General features: G+C 31.6%; 1 protein-coding gene and 7 non-coding genes across 8 annotated transcripts in view; 2 read left to right on the top strand and 6 right to left on the bottom strand.

Annotated features, from left to right (window-relative positions):
- Positions 1–2900: 2900 nt before the first annotated feature.
- Positions 2901–3113, bottom strand: LOC113383973. The gene has a single exon (XR_003367922.1). It is a non-coding gene; the product is annotated as a small nucleolar RNA U3 (small nucleolar RNA).
- Positions 3114–5990: 2877 nt separating this feature from the next.
- Positions 5991–6205, bottom strand: LOC113383814. Its single transcript, XR_003367782.1, has one exon. It is a non-coding gene; the product is annotated as a small nucleolar RNA U3 (small nucleolar RNA).
- A 1400-nt stretch (positions 6206–7605) lies between these two features.
- The window catches only part of LOC113383657 (venom protease-like), a 20836-nt gene continuing 4901 nt past the window's right edge, over positions 7606–23540 (bottom strand). The window contains exons 4-9 of the mRNA XM_026621909.1: positions 19057–19189; positions 10698–10855; positions 10011–10124; positions 9840–9931; positions 8126–8219; positions 7606–7730 (exon numbers count right to left, since the gene is read on the bottom strand). Coding sequence (XP_026477694.1) covers positions 7606–7730; positions 8126–8219; positions 9840–9931; positions 10011–10124; positions 10698–10855; positions 19057–19189 — 716 coding nt within the window. The remainder of the gene's footprint in view (positions 7731–8125; positions 8220–9839; positions 9932–10010; positions 10125–10697; positions 10856–19056; positions 19190–23540) is intronic.
- On the bottom strand, positions 11888–12101 carry LOC113383961. The gene has a single exon (XR_003367910.1). It is a non-coding gene; the product is annotated as a small nucleolar RNA U3 (small nucleolar RNA).
- LOC113383824 lies at positions 15149–15364 on the top strand. The gene has a single exon (XR_003367790.1). It is a non-coding gene; the product is annotated as a small nucleolar RNA U3 (small nucleolar RNA).
- On the bottom strand, positions 17685–17897 carry LOC113383960. Its single transcript, XR_003367909.1, has one exon. It is a non-coding gene; the product is annotated as a small nucleolar RNA U3 (small nucleolar RNA).
- On the top strand, positions 21677–21890 carry LOC113383819. The gene has a single exon (XR_003367786.1). It is a non-coding gene; the product is annotated as a small nucleolar RNA U3 (small nucleolar RNA).
- Positions 23169–23379, bottom strand: LOC113383825. Its single transcript, XR_003367791.1, has one exon. It is a non-coding gene; the product is annotated as a small nucleolar RNA U3 (small nucleolar RNA).

The raw sequence follows: 23540 nt of genomic DNA, 5'->3' as shown, positions 1-23540 counted from the left end.
CTAGGTATAAAAAAAGACCTTAAGATTTTTCTTCCAGAGTAAATTTTGCTTTCATTTTTCATATTTGTTCCATTACCATAACCCTAACCACGCATGTTTTCAACATGCAAAGTTCATCAGACGCAAAACATTTGCAACAAAAACAAAAGTTACAATTCAATTTTTCGGAATAAACATGTCATTTTCTAAGCACTGACTCCCCAGTTTTTATTTTCCCGAATATAATTTGTTTAAACTAAATCAGCTTGCAATTTTTGTCAATAATGCCCAATAATTAATTTAATCTTTCGAAAGTTAGCGCTTATGGGATTGAACAATAGAAAATTCCTTTTCGATTTCACGGTAACTTCAAACAAAGAAAAAAATTAATAAGCAGATTAAGCAATAAACAGAGTTGTTATGTACTAATTTGCAGAGTTATTAATTGGTTAATTGTTTCTACTGATATCACATTGCAAAATAAAGACGCTTTTTGTGTCTCCGTATCCCTAGTTAAGTCTGATTGTTTATTCTAATTTGTTAAGTATTCTAAATTTTATATGAATAATATAAAATATTATATTCTAAATTTAATTTCCAAAACTCGTTTTGGCGCCCCCTAAGGTGTGCGTACAGACGTACGTTAGTTATCATGAGGCAAAGTTGTAAGTAGGGTTTACGAATTACGAGAATAAATTCGATTGTTTCTTGAAAATCAGAGAACATAAAACGAAAAAGAATATTTTGCAAAAATTAAAGACCAAACATTTGTTCTATAAATATAGTTGGATAATAAACATATTTTCCTTCAAATTTGTGTGGTTTTAATTATTTTAAATTAGCTAGGGGTAAACTCAATTTCCATACTTGTTCACAGGGGTAGTGACATTGAAAAGGTTAGGAACCACTGCACTAGATCATTTTAATGTTCTTTCTTTCGATGCCGACAAGAAAGAGAAATTATTTTGCATAGTTTTTCATGAACATAAAAATGGCCAATATATATGAGATGGTGGGAGATAACATCATTACCAACGACACTAATAACAATGGCGCGACATTTGAATTACAAAGTACATATTACATAACATTAGAAATCACATCATATTATTACATATAAAATGTGATTAAACAATTTTGCCCTGTATGTGTGTGGCAGACCCTTTACCTTATATCGACCTTTTCTCAAAAACAACTGAATCTACTTAAAAAATTTAACAGCCATTCGACGTATCTCGATAAAGACTATCGTTTCTCAGTTTTGTGCGACGATCGGCAGAGCCGTTTCTTTGTAATTTGCTAAAAGGTGTAAAACTTTTCCGTCCGCGTTTAAGCTCCCAATCCTGAATCGATTTTAAAAAACCAAAAATTGATCGAAATATTAAGTTGGGAATGATACTGATTAGGTTTAGCTAAAGAGGAAGAACTAGCAATTATTAGTTTTTAGAGTTTCTTTGAAATTAGGAAAAGTACAATGTATTTATTTGTCTTTTTTTAAATTAATAATACATAAATATTTTACTATATATTCTTTATATTATTAATATTTATTTAATTTAGATTTCATTGCTTTAGTTTTCTGTTATCCATGGCAAATAAGCGCTAACTTTTGGGTATACGCCAAGAAATCCAGGTTCAGCGAATCTGAATCCATAAAATACTACTCCAATTAAATAGTAGATTGTTCTTTGACCAAAATTTCCAAATATTATCTGTAATAAAAGGAAGTAAGTGAGTATATAAACTATTATTTGTTAAGAATACTTAATGTTGAAATAAATAAATTTTTAGAGGGGATAACATCGAATAAAATAGAGATTTTATAGGTTTCCAAATCATTTTCATTATTAGAACGTTTTAAAGTAAAATCTTACGCTATCATCATTGAATATAAAATTTTTGCAGCTGCCAATAATAACTTTTAAAATAATTCTTCAAGAATACAAGGTAGCTGATGCTTACACCAAGAAGTTAATGATCAACATAATTCAACATTTGATTAGAAAACATGTATCCTCTGCATTACTTAAGAACAAAAATGTATGCTTTAATTATAATAAAATCAAATAATAAAATTCGTATTTTGCAATCATTTTATATTATGTAAGAAATTAAATATTCTGAATAATACCTTTGGCCAAAAAACTAGTCCACCACTATCTCCAGAGCAAGTGTCAATACCTCCTTGCTTGTAACCAGTGCATATCACTCTTTCATCTATTATCTAATAAAAAATGTAATTTAGAAAAAACGATTAATTCTAATGATACAAAATGGCTAAGAAAACTATTAACGAAAATCATCGAAAAAAAATAAAAATAATTTAATATTTCTTCTCTTAACTCAAATCAAAACTTTATTTGTTATTTCTGAATATGATCAGCAGATCAATTATCTCTTGGCTTTTATACAACAATTCAAATCATTTTTATTGAAATCATTTTTAGGAATTATTTATTTGCGTTTTTCTAAGTTTTTTGATCAGAAATCAGAACTTGACAATGCTATGAACTGTTGCAATAAATATGAATGTTAACATTAACAATGTCGCTTTTGTTTTTGAGGAAAACGGTTGGCAATAAGTTTTTTGAATTATTCAAATCGGTGCTCCCAAAATCGTCGACAAAAGTTTGTATCCGCACACACACACACACACATACATCCAGTTTTTGTAAGGTATGCCAAAATGTTCAGGAACCTTTGAAACGTAAAGATATATAAAAATTTTCATTTTCAATTTTTTTGCGATAACTATAACTTGCCCTACGGGAAGTTATTGACTGTTCATTTTTGTATCTTGCTGAAACTTTTACTGTTCCCGAACGTTTTCTATCATTCTTGTAAACATGAATGAAACATAAGGAACGCCAAGTCATTGTGGTGTTGGTTTTGGAACGCACAAGATAATAATGTTTAAAGAGACCTCTCAGAAAGCATCACACCCACGACCATAATCCACGAGGAATCTTGGCGAACGGTCATCGATGATGATCAAACTCCAAATGAAGTTCGAGCACCTTTCTCACGCTCAGAGTGCGACGCTACGACTCATCTTCGAGGTCGCATCAACTCCACGTTTGAGTGAAGAGATTGTGAAGACATACTACAGAAATGATCCTGTGAAGTATGATCTTGCAGAAACGACGTTTCGACCGAGACAAGCCAATTCCTTTCAGGTTTGTGCGGCGATTACAGGTTAACGTAACGCAGGTATAGGATGCGGTGACATCTAACATCTAACATTCCATTTTCAAGTTTTGCTTATAGAAGCAGCGTTGGGCGTAAAGAAGTACATGATACAACTTCATAATATGTATATTATTTTTTCTAATTTAGTATTTGTCATGTTTGTTAAATTTTATTTTTACCTGAAACTAAATATGACATATTACATAAAATAGGATTTTTAACATCCCAAGGAAGAAGTTTGTTTCCGCGAAAAAATCCGATTTGCTGATTTTATATTATCTCGACATTTCAAGTCATTCTAAATCGGATGAGACAATACTTAGAAAAATTATGTGTGTGTATGTGATATGTAAGTCGATTATCATTTTAGATTTTTTTTTGCAATTACTATAACTTACCCAACGGGAAGTTAAAAAGAAAAACTAAAAGGATAAAATAAATGAATAAGTGATAATTAAAATCATAACAGTAACAATAATAAATTTAAGTAATTTGTGATATGCACAGAATAATGTATTTTGTGATAAAAGTAAAAAAAATCCATATGAAAAATGAACATTATACATATGCACTTCAAATTATCAGATATTTTATAGAGATTATAATAATAAAAACAAATATTGTTTACATTTCCATAGATTCCGAACCTATGTTTATCCGTTAGGCCCTGTGGCGCTTACGCCCTTCGAAACATCCACGAAACACAATTGTTTTGAAAAAAAAATGTAATTACCACTTTTGCACACAAAAAGTGTATTAAATACACAAAACAAAAGAAAAATATACTTAACGTGGATCAGGCTATGTCTGATGTATGCTGCCCCAATATGGAACATGACATCGAAGACAAACATTTAAAAACTACAGATACAGACTAATACTAAACCCGATACTTGACTCAAGTACTGGACACTACTGCTGAACAAAGCTTTTACACAAAAAACCAGACATACCTACTGTGTTTAACCACATTAAGAAAATGACAGAAAACTTCTACCATCACATTACATTTTTGATATTGTTCGGATATTTACCCGTAGGTATAGTATCCCCCTAAAAAAATTTCTTCCAAACATGCAAAGAACATACTAAAAATAATATTAGAACCCTTGGACATAACACTCCTGACATCATCTGGTACGGGAAATATCCAATACCAAATTATATTCTGGACGACACAAATATAAGTATCCGAATATGGTTTTCAAATTGATCATTATAAATACTTCATCTTTGATTATTCGTATTTTATAGACAAAATATATGAGATTATGAATTGGACTTTTATATAAATTTATATATAAAGTACACTAGTCGTTTATGGCATCGTGCCCTAAGACCAATGCTTGGAACTTCCCGTACCGTAACAAAATGTTCGAGGAATATTAAATGTTTTCAAATAGATTATTATAAATACTGTAACATTGCCTAATATTTATAAGATTTATATATACTGAATTGCAGAGCTATAATTATTTATTTAAAGTATATAAGTGAGCTTTAGAACTTTAACAAGAATTAAAAATAAAATCAGAATTATTTTTGATATACAAAAAAAAAAAATTGAAAAAAAAACATAATTTTGCCTTTGCCAAAAACAAATCACCACTTCTCTCCGTCATTATGAATTGAACGTTTCTTCAAATCGGATGCTTCGTTCTCTCACAAAACTCGATTTCTATTTTTTGCACTCTTTACTCCGTATCTTCCAAACGGCTAGACTTGCCTATGTCAAAAAATAAATAATGTTTTTAACCATTCAAATCGGTTAATCCGTGTCCCTGAAAACGTGAACGAAAGTTGTATCCATACATACATACACAAAGACACTCATTTTTTCTGAGGTACACCAAAATGTTTAGAAACCTTCAAAACGTGAAGAAATGTAAAAAAATTTAATTTCGATTTTTGGATGATTACAATAACTTACCCTACTTAAAGTTAATAAATGAAACTTAATCAAGCGGAGTAAAAGCGGATAAAACATTTTATCTTATATTTCTAATAACAATTGTTCGAAAATATTTCTTATAAAATTATATAAATTGAATTGCAAAGTTCAAATTATTTATTTGAAATATATAAGTGAGCTGTAGGAATTTAGCTAGAATTAAAATTAAAATCCAAAGCATTTTTGATGTTGAAAAATAATTTTGAAAACAAAAAATATATATACTGCCATGAGCACATACAATTTTTTTTTTGAAACATTCGAATCGGATGCTTAGTGCTCTCAAAAACTGACATGCTTTAAGTTCCGTATCTTCGAAACGGCTGGAAATGTCTTCGTCAATCTAATCTAATCAGCACGTCTCCTCACCATTAGGAATCGAATGTTATTTTAACCATAAATTGGACAATCCGTACGCCCAAAATCGTCGACGGAAAATTGTCGTCAGACAAACACACACACACATCCATTTTTTCTTAGGTATGCCAAAATGTTGAGAAAACTCTGAAACGTGAAGATATATATGCAAAAATTTTCATTTTTGGCCCATTACTATAACTTACCCTACGGGATGTCAATTATAATAATAATTTTGAAAACAAAAAAAAATCCTTCGTTTTTCCCAAAAACTGATCATTATCTCCGTTTTTTTTGAATAATTCATATTGGTTGATCCGAAAACTCTAGCATGAAAAATCGTATTCACACAAAACACTCGCATACACATCCATAAGAAATGCTGAAATGCTCAGAAACCTTAAAACGTAAAAATATGCAAAAAAGTTTTTGAAAATTTGTTGATGATTTACTTATAAAATTACTTATAAGTTATTCCTACTGAAAGGTTATAAAATATATAATGTTTAAGGAGACCTCTCAGAAAGCATCATACCCATGACCATAAAATCCACGAAGGATTTTGGCGAACGGTCATCGATGATGATCAAACTCCAAATGAAGTTCGAGCACCTTTCTCACGCTCAGGGTGCGATGCTACGACTCATCTTCGAGGCCGCATCAACTCCACTTTTGAGTGAAGAGATTGTGAAGACATACTACAGAGATGATCCTGTGAAGTATGATCTTGCCCAAACGACGTTTCGACCGAAACAAGCAAAATCCTTTCAGGTTTGTGCGGCGATTACAGGTTAAAGTGACCCAGGTATATGAAGCGGAGACATCTGCCGTTTCATTTTCAACTCTTGTTGTTTATAGAAGGGCGTACATGCACGTTTATGTTATAGTTTGGCGAAATACATTAGTCTCTAACGGCTAGAGGAATGAGTTCCTATAATGAGTTTGTGATAAAACTTCATAATATATTATATTTTCTAACACATTCTCTAAAATTTTATTTTTACCTAGCTAATATAGATAGCAGTCACATGATGCATGAAATTAATTAGTCATGCCTTAAGATAAATTGCTTGAATTTTCCGTAACAAAAATTAAAGTGAAAAAAATAGATTTCTGAGAATTTTGAAATTTTTGAAATAAATTGGTTGTTTGCTACGGAATACGTATATATATATATATATATATATATATATATATATATATATATATATATAGATGGTGGGAGAAAGCATCATTATCAACAACACTAATAATAATGGCGCGACATTTGAATTACAAAGTACATATTACATAAAGTTAAATATCACATCATATTATTAACTTCCCGAGGGAGAAGTTTATGTTTTTATCAAAAAATCCGATTCGCTAATCCTGAATCGAATGAGACCAAATTTGAAAAAAGTATGTGTGTGTGTGAGTGTGTGTGCGTGTGTGTGTGCGTGTGTGTGTGCGTGTGTGTGAACAGATTTTTTGCCGTAAATCGAACGTTCGAAAGATATTGGTTGGGAATCGACTTGATTAGTTTTTGGTAAAGATTCGCTGGCACAATGTCCTGTAATTAACTGTTAAAAAATTTTTTGACGATGATTTTTATTAACTTTTTTTTGGCGATAGAAATCATTGTCTTCTAGAACATGCTAAAATATTACGGTCCTATAGGAAGTTGTTTAATATTAAAAATTTGTCAAAGTTTTAAATATTAGTAGCGTTTTTTGGCGTTTTTCAAAATTAGCCTTTTATCGACGTTTGTTCGAAAACACCTGATTCGACTTCAAAAATTTAAAAGCCATTCGATGTATCTCAATGATGACTATCGTTTCTCAGTTGTGTGCGACGATCGGCCGAGCCGTTTCTTTGTAATTTGCTAAAAGGTGTAAAACTTTTCCGTCCGCGTTTAAGCTCCCAATCCTGAATCGATTTTAAAAAATCAAAAATTGTTCGAAATATTAAGTTGTGAATGATACTGATTAGTTTTAGCTAAAGAGGAAGAACTAGCAATTATTAGTTTTTAGAGTTTCTTTGGAATTAGGAAAAGTACAATGTTTTCATTTGTCTTTTTTAAAATTAATAATACAATAGATAATTCACTATATATTCGTCTTATTATTAATATTTATTTAATGTCTATTTCACTGTTTTAGTTTTTCTGTTATCCATGGCAAATAAGCGCTAACTCTTGTGTATACGCCTGGAAATCCAGGTTCAGCGCATCTGTATCCATAAGATACCACTCCGATCAAATAATAGATTGTTCTTTGACCAAAATTTCCAAATATTACCTGTAATAAAAGGAAGTACTATATATAAACTATTATTTGTTAAGAATACTTGATATAAAAGATGTAATATTTAAAATTTAAATGTTGAAATGAATAAATTATTGGAGGTCATAACATCAAGTAAAAAAGAAATTTTACAGATTTTCAAATAGTAAGTTTTGAAGTAAAATCCTACGTCAACATCATTGAATATAAAATTTTTACAGCTGCCAAGAATGACTTTTAAAATAATTTTTCAAGAATACAAGATAACCGATGCTTACATCTACAAATTAATGATCAACATAATTCAACATTTGATTAGAAATCTTTTAGAAAAAATTTTAAAATTGTTTTATATTATGCAAGAATTAAAATATTCTGAAAAATACCTTTGGCCAAAAAAGTGGTCCACCACTATCTCCAGAGCAAGCGTCAATACCTCCTTGCTTGTAGCCAGCGCATATCACTCTCTCATCTATTATCTAAAATGATTGCAAAAGATGTAATTTAAAAAAATATTAATTTTAAAAGTAAAATATTGCTTAAAAAATTATTAATAAAAATCATTAAAACTATATCACAAAATATAGTAGGAGGGGGCACTGATATATTGGTATATTTTGCTCTGGTACCAATTATATGGCATCGGTGAAAAATAAAAATAATTTAATATTTTGGCATACCTTAGACAAAATAGATGTATGTGTGTGTTTGTGTGTGTGCGTGTGTATGTGTGTGTGTGCGGATACAAATTTTTGTCGACGATTTCGGGAACACCGATCAACCGATTTGAATAATTCGAAAAACTTTCGATTTGTATTGATAAGGAGACGTGCTGATTAGTTTTTGGTAAAGGCATGTCTAGCCGTTCCAAAGATACGGGGCAAAAAGTGCCAAAAACGGTAACACAATTGTTAAGAGAACGGACCGCCCGAGTCTAATAACTCAAAAAACATTTTACTTGTATTGGCAAGATGAATAACTGATTAAATTTTTGGGTAGGTAGGTCTAGCGGTTATAGACTCTCAATAAAAATAGGTTAAAAAAATGACATTTGGCGGCCAAAACTGTTTATTGGACATATGTACATCAAATTATCAGATATTTTATAGATTTTAATAATGTGTACCCACATTGTGTATTTTTTTTTGGGTTCCGTACCAAGATGTTTAATTTTAAAATTCACGTATATGGTTCAACCAAATGACTTCGATATGGAATAATCGATTTATAAAATTGAAAAATCATTCGGTTCGTACTCGATCGGGAGGCGTTTTTGCAAAAGGCAATTTTGCCGTCTCGGAGGTATGGAGCGCAAAGGGTGTAAAAACGGTTATGCAGTGTTTGAGAGAACGGATCTTCCGATTAGATTAATACAAAAAACACTTTGCTTGGGTAGACGGTGTGCAAAAAATGCACTTACAGAAAATTTAATAATTTTGAAAACATTCAAAAACAAAATCAGTTTTCAAAAAATTCAAATTTTACGAAATTTTTCATCATTTTCGAAAAAAAACTAAAAATTAAAAAAAAAAAGATTTCTTACAAAAATTTGAGAATATTTCGATAATTTAAAAAAAACGAATATTTTCAAAAATTTTCAAATTCCAGTATGTAATAGAGTTTAATTCCAGTTTACAGTATGTAATAAATAATCTATTTGAAATTTTTCTAAACAATTATTAATTATTTTCATTCTTCGAATGTTTAATTGCGGCACGGGAAGTTCCAGCAATTTGTCTTAAGGCACGATGCCATGCGCCCCACTGGATCAGCAATCAGAAATTGACAATGCTAAGACAACTGTTGTAAAGAATATGAATGTTAACATTAACAATGTCGCATTTGTTTTTGAGCAAAACGGTTGTCATATATTTATACGATATTTTTATAATTAGAGTTTCTCTAAATAAGATGAACCTGTGAAGAGTAAGAATCATTTCTACTTAGAAACATATTTCCAATTATATTTTCAAGCACAAACCAATAAATGAACTGCATTATTTCAGGCTTCCTTCTGGTTGAAAAATCAAAATTATTATTACATAAAAACCTAATTATTGGCAATTGATTTTGAAAGAGTATTAAATTATACAACTAACCTGATTGGGAAAACCAGCATACGCATTTTGGCACATTTCGGTTGTCACTACAGGTAATCTCACCTCTTGCAAAGTTGGACTTGTTGCTCCTTCTAAAAGCAGTTATTTGCGTTTCGTATGAAAGTTATCAAAATAATAATAATAACATTTCTATTAGTTATTCAAACCCACGGTATTGTGTAGCACCCCATCCTGCACCATAAGGATATTCTTGATATATAGTAGTCGTAAAGTTTTTGTTTGCCACATCTTCAGGAAATGGTAAACATACTGGATAAATAGCATCTGTAATTAGATTAAATTAGAATTTCATGAATTGCCGTAAGAACATAACTTCATAAAGCTTCTTTTATCATTTTTCAAATGTTTTTTCAGTTTCAATGCTATGTCGGTCATAAGAAAATTATGACCAGGGTGGATGTCGGGTCATGAAAAATTTATGTAAATATCAAGAGAAATATATCAAAGATACTAATCCTGCTCATCTGATTGTGATTAATTTTAATGTTTTATATCCACAATGTATAATATCACAAACCTAATTAAAATTTCAGAGTGAAGAAAAATTAGATTTTTAGATAAAAGTAGAGTTTATTTTCATAGCACATATTTGAACTCCTGCCAATTAGCTAATACAACTCTTTGAACTTTTTCTCCATCTGTTTTTTTTTTTCATTTTGATGTGCGTTGTCTAGCTTAACTTTCTATCGAGATGAATCCCAAGGTATTTTACGCTCTCATATTTTTGTATTTCTATGTTGTTTATTTTTACGCTTGGAAAAAGTAGATATTTGAAATGAAATAAAACAAAAAAAGGAAAATATTTTTTTACAACCAATAAACTAATTAATTACTTACAAGAATATGGAGCGTCTTCTTGCAGATAGATAATGGCAATATCAGCAACACGTGTCCTTCTGTTGTATTGTTCATGAGCAACTGCTTTGGCAATAGCAACATCCTCAGCTGAATCGAAATCCGTATTAAAATCGAATTCTCCCAAACGTACCAAATACCTAACATAAATAAATTTGGTAACTAGTGGTGCATGGCATCGTGTCTGAAGGCAAATTTCTGAAACTTTCAGTACGAAAAAATATTTTTTTTTAAAAAAAAAACCTTTAAATTTTTTTGAAAACTGAAAAAAATGAGATTTTTGCGAATTTTGGAATTTTTGAAAGAAATAGTTTTTTTATACTCCAAAAAAATTTTCATACTTTGAATTTTTCTGACAAATTTGAACTTTTTTTTCAAAACAATCGTGAAACGACTGCATGGCTGTTTTAGAAAATATATCGAAGCGCGTAAGCGCCGCGTCGCAGTCTATAGAATAAACATTGGTACTGAATCCATAGAAATGTAAACAAAATTTATACCTATTATTAAAATGTCTATAAAATATTTGATAACTTGATGTGCATATGTCTAATCATTTTTGACCGTCAAATGGCATTATTTTTCTACTTTTTTCACTCGATCTCTGGAACCGCTAGACCTGCCTTTTCAAGAATGTAAACGGTACTTCAGTTTGTCAATGCAAGTAAAATGTTTTTGGATTATTAGTCGGACGATCCATTCTCTTAAAAAATGAGTTACCGTTTTTGGCACTTTTTGCCCCGTATCTTTAGAATGGCTAGACCTGCCTTTGCCAAAAACTAATCAGCAAGTCTTCTTATCAATACGAATCGAATGTTATTTGAGTTATTCAAATCGGTTGATCGGTGCTCCCAAAATCGTCGACAAAAATTTGTATCCGCACACAGACACATACATGTTTTAAAGGTTTGCCAAAATGTTTAGAAGCCTTTGAAACGTAAATATATATAAATATTTTCATTTTCGATTTTTTGCGATTACTATAACTTGCCTTACGGGAAGTTAATGACCGTCTATTTTTGTATCTTGCTGAAACTTTTACTGTTCCCGAACGTCTTCTGTTCTTCATTCCACACTCCAAAGAATGATATCTTTTGAATATGAAGAAACATAAAAAACGCCAAGTTGATGGTGTTGTTTTTGGAAAGCACAAGATAATAATATTTAAAGAGACCTCTCAGAAAGCATCACACCCATGACCAGAATCCACGAGGGATTTTGGCGAACGGTCATCGATGATGATCAAACTCCAAATGAAGTTCGATCACCTTTTCTCACGCTCAGGGTGCGATGCTACGACTCATCGTCGAGGTCGCATCAACTCCACGTTTGAGTGAAGAGATTGTGAAGACATACTACAGAAATGATCCTGTGAAGTATGATCTTGCCAAAACGACGTTTCGACCGAAGCAAGCCAAGTCCTTTCAGGCTTTTGCGGCGGTCACAGGTTAACATGACGCAGGTATACGATGCGGTGACATCTAACATCTAACATTCCATTTTCAAGTTTTGCTTATAGAAGCATGATACATGATACATGATAGAACTTCATAATATGTATATTATTTTTTCTAATTTAGTATTTGTCATATTTTCTTTAATTTTATTTTTATCTGAAACTTATCGCAAAAAATTCGATTTGCAGATTTTATGTTACTTCTACATTTCAAGTCATTCTAAATCGAATGAGACAATATTTAGAAAAATTATATGTGTGTCAATTTTCATTTTCAATTTTTTCGCCATTACTATAACTTACCCAACGGGAAGTTAAAAAGAAAAACAACTAGTTGGTATTGGTATTTTGCCTTGAGGCAAGTTACATGAACTTCCCGATATTTTTAAATAATCGACTTAATCAACAAAAAATAAAATAATTTATAAGTGATTAAAAGTATTCCAAGTGGATTTATTACACATATTTGAAAACGAACGAACACGTGAACTTGGAGTATTTTCTAAAAGCAAATTTTCACAAATCAATCATTTTTATAATTAAACCAGTTTCCGTAGGACTTTAATGGTTTAATATGTTCATTAAGATCAAGTACTCTATCGTTATACCGCCTAATTTTAATTTTAACAAACGTCAAAAAAACAACTCATTTTTTCAAACTTTGATGAATTTTTAAAATTAAACTACTTGTCCTACGGCAGTCTTATTTCAGTAAGTTCTATAAGGCCATGATATATATCGCCAAAAAAGTTTCATAAAAAAATCGGTTTAAATTTTTTTTCTACAGTTAATTACAAGAAAACGGCTCGGTAGATTTTCACCTAAAACTAATCAGTATCATTCCCAACTAATTTCTTTCGAACAGTTTTTGATTTTTTAAAATCGGTTCGGTAGTATAAGCTTAAATGTGGTCGAAAGGTTTAACACTTTTTTCCAAATCACAAAGAAACGGCTCGGCCGATCGTCGCACAAAACTGGGAAACGATAATCCTCATCTAGATACATAAAATGGTTATTAAATTTCTGAAATCGGTTCAGGAGTTTTTGAGCAAACGTCGATGAAAGTTCTAATTTTGACAAATTCCAAAAAGACCATACTAATTTTTGCAAACTTTGACAAATTTTTAAAGCTAAACGAGTTGTCGTAGAAACGTAATATTTTAGTATGATCTAGAAGACTATGGTATCTACCGTCAAAAAAATAATAATAAAAATCAACGAAAAATTTATTTTTAACACCTTATTACAAGAAAACGGCCCGGCCAATCTCTACCAAAAACTAATCAGGTCGATTCCCAACCAATATCTTTCGAACGATTTTTGAATTTTCAAAATCGATTCAGAATTGCGGGCTAAAACGTGGACGAAAAACTTTTCACTTTTCTGCTGTTTACGAAGAAACGGCTTGTCCGATCATCACGCAAAACTGACAAACAATAGTCCTCATCGAGATACATCGAATGGCTTTTAAATTTTTGAAATCGGTCCAGCCGTTTTTGAGAAAACGGCGATTTACGGCAAATAATCTGTTGGTGCACACGCACACACACACACATACTTTTTCCAAATTTGGTCTCATTCGATTCAGAATGGCTTGAAACGTCGAGAAAACATGAAATTAGCGAATCGGATTTTTTGATGAAAACAAACTTCTCCTTCGGGAAGTTAATAATCGAGGAATATTAAATGTTTTCAAATAGATTCTTATAAATATTGTAACATTGTCTACTATTTATAAGAATTATACAAATTGAATTGCAAAGTTGAAATAGTTTGTTTAAAGTATATTAGAACTTTAGTCATAATTAAATTTAAAATCTGAATTATTTTCGATATACAAAAAAATTGAAAAAAAAATTTGAAAAAAAATATATTTTGAAAAAAAAAATGTAAACAATTTTTTTCAAAACAAACAAACCTTCAAAACGTCGAGAAAAGCAAAAATTTTCATTTTCGGACCATTACTATAACTACCCTATGGGACGTTAAAAATACACTATACTAAGTACTAACTCATATCGACTAATAATGTCACTCGGATTATTTCTTTATGGCAATTATGCCGACAAGTGTAGAATGAGAAAGAGCTTTTTCGGCAGCTTGTTATATTTGTAAAATTTGGTCATCGCTTGATGCTGAAACAATGGATTGCTTATATTTTTAAAAGCATATTTTAACACCATAAATGTAAGCATAATTTTAAAATCGTTTTGTGTAAATCTACTAGGACAAGATGATAGGTTCTGCAACATGATTGGCCAGAACTAACAATAATTGTTAAACAATTATTATTTTTTAAAGACAATCGGGCGAGCCGATGAAATTACCAGAAAAGTACAATGGTTTCATTTGTTTTTTTTTTTATTACTAATATAATAAATATCTTACTATATATTTTTAATATTATTAATATTTATTTAATTTCGATTTCATTGTTTTAGTTTTTCTATTGTTTATTAGCTCAGTTTTTTCTAACAAGCGCTAACTCTTTTGTATACGCCAGGAAATCCAAATTCAGCACATCTGCATCCATAAGATACCACTCCAATCAAATAACTTTGATCAAATTTTCCAAAAATATTCTGTAATAACAAAAAGTGATATATGAGAACTACTATTTGTTAAGAATGGTTGATTTAAATGTTGAAATGAACGAGTAAATTATTGGAGAGCTTAACATCAAGTAAAATCGGAGATTTTACAGATTTTTATATCATTTTTGAAGTTAAATACCACGTCATTATCAGTGGATATTAAATTTTTACAACTGCCAGTTATAGAAACTCATTTCTCTAACCGTTAGAGTCTAACGCATTTTGCCTAACGATAGCATAAACGTGCATGTTACGCCCTCTATAAACAACAAGAGATGATAATGAAACGACAGATGTCTCCGCATCGTATACCTGCGTTAACCTGTAATCGCCGCACAAACCTGAAAGGATTTTGCTTGTTTCGGTCGAAACGTCGTTTCGTCAAGATCATACTTCACAGGATCATTTCTGTAGTATGTCTTCACAATCTCTTCACTCAAACGTGGAGTTGATGCGACCTCGACGATGAATTGTAGCGTCGCACCCTGAGCGTGAGAAAGGTGATCGAACTTCATTTGGAGTTTGATCATCATCGATGACCGTTCGCCAAAATCCCTCGTGGATTTTGGTCATGGGTTTTTTGATGCTTTCTGAGAGGTCTCTCTTTTCAACAATATACATTTAACTTGACTGAATTCCAGAAACGACGCCAACGTCTTTGTGTGTGATTCTTCTAATTCAAAATAGAGATAGGAAGAAGTAATTAACAACAACACGTTCGGTGGGAACAGTAAGAAGTCTCCCGATGATACAAAAATTTACAGTGAATTTGTTTAAATTGGTTATGACCTAATCTTGAATAAACACCGTTGATAAGGGTAGTCAAATCATTTTTCGTAATTAAGTAGTTATTAGTAACTAGCAAACCCGACGAACTCCGTTTCGCCACCAAATGGTTTCGTGAGAAAGATGAAGAATTTTTTTGTTTGTTTTATATTTGAAAAGGAAATTTTTTTTATTACACAACAGGAATGAATTTATTTCGATTACAAAAATAAAGTGTTTTTTAGTTGAACTTCTCTAAGTGAATAAAAGTAAATCCGCAAATTATCCGTTTCATGGAAGTGGTCTTTGGTAAACCACATTTTTTGTTTTTTGGTCTGACGTTAACACAAACAAAGCGGATGGTTTTCCAACTCGTGAACAGGCAACGTATAACTGCCCATCTGATAGATAATGATTTTCTAAATAATCTGTTCGAAATTTATCCCGCAAACACTAAGCGATTGGCCTTGCGACTTGTTAGTTGTCATTGCGAACGCAAGGCGAACTGGAAATTGCAATCTCGCATTAAGGCACGATGCCATGCACACTTATTTTCTTAGCTATAAACCGTGCGGAGCTCGAGACTTTTCAACGAATGCAAAATTGTCGAAATCGGTTCTTGCGTTCTGGAGTTATATCGTCAGGAAGGAAAACCCAACTTTTATATATATATATATATATATATATATATGTAGATATATGTAGATAATCTATTTGAAATTATTTAAAACAATTGTTGATTATTTTCATTACTCGAATTTTTAATTACGGTGCGTGAAGTTCCAGCAATTTGCATTAGGGCACGATGCCATGCCCAACTAATTTTCTTAGCTATAAACCTTGCGGAGCCCGAGACCTTTCCAACGAATGCAAAATTGTCGAAATCGGTTCGTGCGTTCTGGAGTTATTTCGTCAGGAAGGAAAACCCGACTTATTTTATATATATAGAAGATAACTCGTTCTACACAATGAATTCTATATCATCATGCGCCGTTAATTATTATTAGGCTCCTTTTTTAAGCAAGATAATTTGTTACTACGATAAAATACAGTACAAATACAATACCGTTTATAAGGGTAGTCAGATCACATTATATATTACTAGTTCTACACGATGAATGCTATAGCACCGTCTAGTATTACGCTGTTTTAAGCCATGTGCTTGTCCAAGTTAATTTGTGACTACGGTAAGAAAAGATAAGAGATAAGATATTTCGTAATACAAAAATACCTAAAGAATCAGTTACTCATTACTTTGACCAGGTATAATAAATACAAAAACCTAAGGTTATATTAAATTAAATTCAAAGTTTGTCGCCCGCATGTGGTTTTCGGAAATTTTGAAAATCAGCTTTAATATTTTTTATTTAGACAATTTTTTAACCTGTTTTAATTGAGAGTTCATAACCGCTGGACCTGCCTTCTCAAAAATTTTATCATTTGTTCATCTTGTCAATACAAGTAAAATGTTTTCTGAATGATTAAAATTGGACGCTCCGTTCTCTTTAAAACTGAGTTACCGTTTTCGGCACTTTCTGCCCCGTATCTTCGAAACGGCTAGACCTGCTTTCGCAAAAAACTAACCAGCACCTTATCAATGCAAATCGAATGTTTTTTGAATTATTCAAATCGGTTGATCGGTGTTCCCGAAATCGTTGACGAAAATTTGTGTATCCGCACACAGCCACACACATACATCAATTTTTTCTAAGGTTTGCCAAAATGTTCAAAAACTTTTGAAACGTAAAGATAAATTTTTATTTTCTATTTTTTTGCGATTACTATAACTAGCCCTACGTGATGTTAATAAGTTAAAAAAATGTCATTTGGCGGTCAAAAATGTTTATTGGACATATGTACATCAAATTATCAGACATTTTAAAGAGATTTTAATAATGTGTACACATTTTGTGTAAATTTTTTTGGGTTTTCTTCTACCAAGATTTTTAAATACTGTACGGAAAGTTCAAGTAATTTGCCTTAAAGCATGATGCCATCATGCACCCCTCACCACACCAGTTTTCTAATTTAATTCGTACACATAGCTATTTTTTATCGTTAATCAAGCTGGCAAAGAGAAATTGTTAAAAAAAAAACTGTTATTGACGCCATTTTTCCGATATGGCGGCGCCAGTCATACATTAGTTTAAAGAGACCTCTCAGAAAGCATCACACCCGTGACCAAAACCCACAAAGGATTTTGGCGAACGGTCATCGATGATGATCAAACTCCAAATGAAGTTCGAGCACCTTTCTCACGATCAGGGTGCGATGCTACGACTCATCGTCGAGGTCGCATCAACTCCACGTTTGAGTGAAGAGATTGGGAAGACATACTACAGAAATGATCCTGTGAAGTATGATCTTGACGAAACGACGTTTCGACCGAAACAAGCCAACTCCTTTCAGGCTTGTGCGGCGATTACAGGTTAATGTAACCCAGGCATACAAAGCGGTGACATCTACTTTTTCATTTTCAACTCTTGTATATGCGCGTTTATGCTTTAGTTTGGTAGTTTCTTTGTAAATCGAAGAAAAGTGAAAAACTTTTCGTCCACGTTTTTGCGCGCCTTTCTGGCGCTCTACTGCAGGTAGTTTAATTTTAAAAATTCATCAAATTTTGAATAAATATTTCAGTCAAGATTAGTGCCTAAAGTCGCTTTTGTGATAAAAAAGTCAATCAAGTCAATTAGAAATGGCTTTGGAATTACAAAAAAGTAAATGAACAGTCTACAATATTTCTCTTGTTTTGTAAAAAATTTTACCATTTATTTAAATCATTGAATAATATTTAGAACTACGTACATGATTTCCTATAGAAATATAAACAAAATTTGTACTTATTATTAAAAACTCTATAAAATATATGATAGTTTGATGTGCATATGTCTTATAATCATTTTTGTCCGCCAAATGGCATTTTTTACTATTTTCATTTTCGAAACCGCTAAATCAGCGTACCCAAAAATTTAATCAGATCCTTATTTTGTCAATACAAGTACAATGTTATTTGAATTATTGAAATCGAAGGCTCCGTTTTCTCAAAAACTAAATTACCGTTTCTTGCGCTTTTTATCTACCCCGTATCTTCGAAACGGGTAGACCTGCCTCTGCCAAAAATTAATTAAAACATCTGCTTCTCGATAGGAATCGAATGTTTTTTGAAGTACCTACGGGTAGTTCGAAACGGGTAGACCTGCCTCTGCCAAAAATTAATTAAAACATCTGCTTCTCGATAGGAATCGAATGTTTTTTGAAGTACCTACATAACTATACAAACACGCACATGCATTTTTTCTGAGGTATGCCAAAATATTCAGAAACCTTTGAAACGTGAAGATATGCAAGTATTTATTAAGGCCTGTTACTACTAGCCCCTTTCACGATACGGTCCTAGCAGCCATACTTCAAAATTGATCTACAGCACACGACTCATAATTTATCGTACTAACCGATCGACTTAATGTCAAATCATCAGGCCATCAGTAGTCAATCAATATATTTATATTTGATAAAATTTACTCACAAATCAGCTCTATGAGCAACGCAATGAGCAGCGGTGAGCACATGTCTTCTAGTAATTAGAGCACCACCACATAACCATTTAGTTGATCCATTTTCTCCACGGTAGCCTAAAGCGGCAACCCAGGGCCATTCTCCTACAAATTTGGATGTTTTGTGTAATAAATAATATTTTAACTTAAACTATTTAAATTATATTTTCCAATTTATTAAATCATCATATTACGGATATTATTTTCATGTAAATTCTATACTTTGCTCTCTTATTTATTTAAATTTACGTTATTATTTATCAATATTACTAGATGTTAACTATTTAACAGTTGTAATAAACATTGTAATTAAAAAAAAATTATTAAATCCGTAGATATTTCTGATCTTTTTATTGGTTGAGAAAATTCTCGAAAAAAATCTAAACAAAAATGAGTCAAATATTATTAACTTCCCGAAGGAGAAGTTTATGTTTTCATCAAAAAATCCGATTTGCTAATTTTATGTTTTCTCGACATTCTGAATCGAATGAGACCAAATTTGGAAAAAGTATGTGTGTGGGTGTGCGTGTATGTGAACAGATTTTTTGCCGTAAATCCACGTTTTCTCAAAAACGGCTGGACCGATTTCAAAAATTCAAAAGCCATTCGATGTATCTCGATGAGGACTATCGTTTGCGCTACGATCGGCCGTTTCTTTGTAAATCGCAGAAAAGTGAAAAATTTTTCGTCCACGTTTTAGCCCGCAATTCTGAATCGATTCTGAAAATTCAAAAACCGTTAGAAAGATATCGGTTGGGAATCGTGCTGACTAGTTTTTGGTGCAGATCGGCCTGGCCGTTTTCTTGTAATAAAAAGTTAAAAAAAAAATCTACAATTTTTCTTATTATTTTTTTGGCGGTAGATACCATAGTCTTCTAGATCATACTAAAATATTACCGCCCTACGACAACTCGTTTAGCTTTAAAATTCGTCAAAGTTTGCAAAAATTGGTGTCGTTTTTTGGCATTTGTTAAAATTAGACCTTTCATCGACGTTTGCTCAAAAACGCCTGAACCGATTTGAGAAATTTAAAAGCTATTCGATGTATCTCAATGAGCATATAGTTTGTCAGTTTTGTGACACGATCTGCCGAGCCGTTTCTTTGTAATTTGAAAAATAGTGTTAAACATTTGTCCACATTTAAGCTCATTCTACCGAAGCGATTTTAAAAACTCAAAAACTGTTCGAAAGATATTAGTTGGGAATAATACTGATTAGTTTTAGGTGAAAATCTTCCGAGCCGTTTTCTTGTAATTACCTATTGAAAAAAAAATTAAGCCGATTTTATGAAACTTTCTTTGGCGATGTATATCATGGTCTTATAGAACTTACTGAAATAATACCTTAATAGGCCTTACGACAAGTAGTTTAATTTTCAAAATTCATCAAAATTTGAGAAAATGAGTAGTTTTGTTGACATTTGCTAAAATTAAAATTAGATGATTTACTTGGTACAACGATAGATTACTTGGTCTTAATGAACATACTAAACCATTAAAGTCCTACGAAAACTTATTTAATTAAAAAAATTATTGATTTGTGAAAATTTGCTTTTAGAAAATACCCCGAGTTAACGTGTTCATTCGTTTTCAATTATGTGTAATAAATCCTCTCGGAATACTCCTAATCACTCATAAATTAATTTGTTTATTATTGATTAAGTCGATTATTTACACATATCGAGAAGTTCATGTAACTTGCCTCAAGGCTAAATAACAATACCAACTAGTTTGGGCATTTTTTTAATTATAAATTTCGAAAAATATCTTATCTTCTAAGAAAAATTTTCAGCTAAAATTCTAAAGCTCATTTATATAGTTAATATTTTTAACTTTTAGTTATTTAGTTTATACAATTCTTATGAAAATTAGACAATATCCTTCACTTCAAATGCGGTTGGTTAAGTTTTATTTATTTACTCTTCATGTAAACCAATATAAATATCGTCGTTGGATTTATAAACCTTTATATTTTGTCTATAAATATTACAAATTATGAAATTTACTGCGTTTATAATAATACATTTGGAACTATTTAATATTTATTTCATATAATGGAAACTATTTAATTTCATTACTGGACGTACGGAAAGTTCCAGCCATTTGCCGTGAACCACTAGTTCAAATTCGGTTTTTTTCTATTCAGAATGACTTGAAACATCGAGGAAACGTAAAACTAGCAAATCAGATTTTTTTGCAAAAGCAAACTTCTCCTTCAAAAAGTTAAATATTGTTTATGCCACATTTAGTTTCATGTTTCATATGACTACCATTTGCATTAGCTAGATAAATATCAATTATCAAGTTTGAAATAAAATTTCAGAAAGCATGATAAATGCTGAATTGGAATAAATGACATATTATGAAGTTCCATCATGTACTCGTTATAGGAACTCGTTCACCTAATGCACTTTTCTAACTATAGAATAAACGCGCATAATACTTACAACACTCATTCTATAAACATCAAGAGTTGAAAATGGAATGTTAGATGTTAGATGTCACCGCATCGTATACCTACGTCACGTTAACCTGTAATTGCCGCACAAACCTGAAAGGATTTTGCTTGTTTCGGTCGAAACGTCGTTTCGGCAAGATCATACTTTCACAGGATCATTTCTGTAGTATGTCTTCACAATCTCTTCACTCAAAAGTGGAGTTGATGCGACCTCGACGATGAGTCATACCATCGCACCCTGAGCGTGAGAAAGGTGATCAAACTTCATTTGGAGTTTGATCATCATCGATGACCGTTCGCCAAAATCCCTCGTGGAATCTGGTCATGGGTGTGATGCTTTCTGAGAGGTTTCTTTTAAACTTCATATTATTGTGGTGATGACCTTTTTGCGAATTTTAGCTTCGCACCTAAACAATATTGCAGTGAGCAAAAATTATGTGCAAAAGCAACAATACTACTGTTTTCGCGCAGAGTCATCGTTTTAAATATCGAAAAATCTTTGAAAAGTAAGTTGTGTGCTAGCTCGTTTTTTTTCACGGGGTCTGTTGTGATTTTATTTGATTCGGAACACTTACAAAATAATATTTGTGAATTTGTTGGCAAAACTAAAAAAACAACTAAATTTATTCCTAGGAGTCGTAATTTTCAAATGTACAGTTTTTCTTGATCTACTTCTTCACTTTGAGTATGAGCTTTTCTGGTTTAAAAAAAATGTTCAGTTGGAGTTCGAGCAATATGTAAGATGAGTAAATCAATATCTTCACCAACTACAAAAGTACTTTGTCACACTAAATTGCTTCATCGCTGTTTCAATAATTAGTCATCAGCATCATTATTAGCATGTTTAACTGATATTTTTTTAACAGTAAATTTAGTTTTGAACATTGAAATGAACCGTGATTTGTTTGTGACTATTTGCGAGGAACTGCTCGAACTCGAACTGAACAAATTATTCATTTCTTTAAACCAGGAAAAGCTTATACTCAAAGTGAAGAAGAAGAAGATCGAGAAAAGCGAGACGAAAAAGATGTCGAAACATTTGTAAATTATAACTCCCTGGAATAAATTTTGTTGCTTTTTCGCAAAAAGGTCATTTTTTGACTTTGACCTTGTGCCATTTTTTTAGCTCGCATCGGATCGATGAGGACATTTGAGATTTCTTTTATAACATTTTTAAACAATTTTGTTAAGTTATTAATTATTGTAACCCTGATTCAATTAGAATGAAAAATGGAATAAAAAGTATAAAATATATAGATTAGCGATGCATGCTGCAAATGCATTTTATTTTTGTAGGTTCTGTGGTGTGGTTGGTCATCACATCTGCTTTACGCGCAGAAGTAAAATTGACCGGGCTCACAATCAATTTAAAAATAAGTTGACGTTTTTTGTATCTCGCTGAAACTTTAACTGTCCTTGTATCTATCATTCCTTAGTTTTTTTTAGTTTTTATTTCTGTTTTATTACAATACATTACAATATAGTATACAATAACCATGATTTATGAGCTTACTACAAAAATCTATCATTCCTTTGAATAAGAAGAAACATTAAAAGTGCATAAAATTGGGGGCGTCGTTGTTATGAAACGCTGTCAAGATAATACAATAATATAAGTTTAAAAGAGACCTCTCAGAAAGCATCACACCCATGACCAGAATCCACGAGGGATTTTGGCGAACGGTCATCGATGATGATCAAACTCCAAATGAAGTTGATCACCTTTCTCACGCTCAGGGTGCGATGCTACGACTCATCGTCGAGGTCGCATCAACTCCACGTTTGAGTGAAGAGATTGTGAAGACATACGACAGAAATGACCTGTAAAGTATGATCTTGCCCAAACGACGTTTCGACCGAAGCAAGCAAAATCCTTTCAGGTTTTGTGCGGCGAATTACAGGTTAACGTGCCCAGGTACACGATGCGGTGAAATCTAACATCTAACATTCCATTTTCAAGTTTTTTTTATTATAAAGCAGCGTTGAGCGTAAATGAGTA

The sequence above is a fragment of the Ctenocephalides felis genome, unplaced genomic scaffold (assembly GCF_003426905.1).
Source record: "Ctenocephalides felis isolate EL2017-DRISC unplaced genomic scaffold, ASM342690v1 CF-g0.4_SCAFFOLD_03570, whole genome shotgun sequence".
Classification (NCBI taxonomy): domain Eukaryota; kingdom Metazoa; phylum Arthropoda; class Insecta; order Siphonaptera; family Pulicidae; genus Ctenocephalides; species Ctenocephalides felis.
The sequence above is the reverse complement of the archived record's forward strand: the minus strand, read 5'-3'. Positions and strand labels throughout refer to the sequence as shown.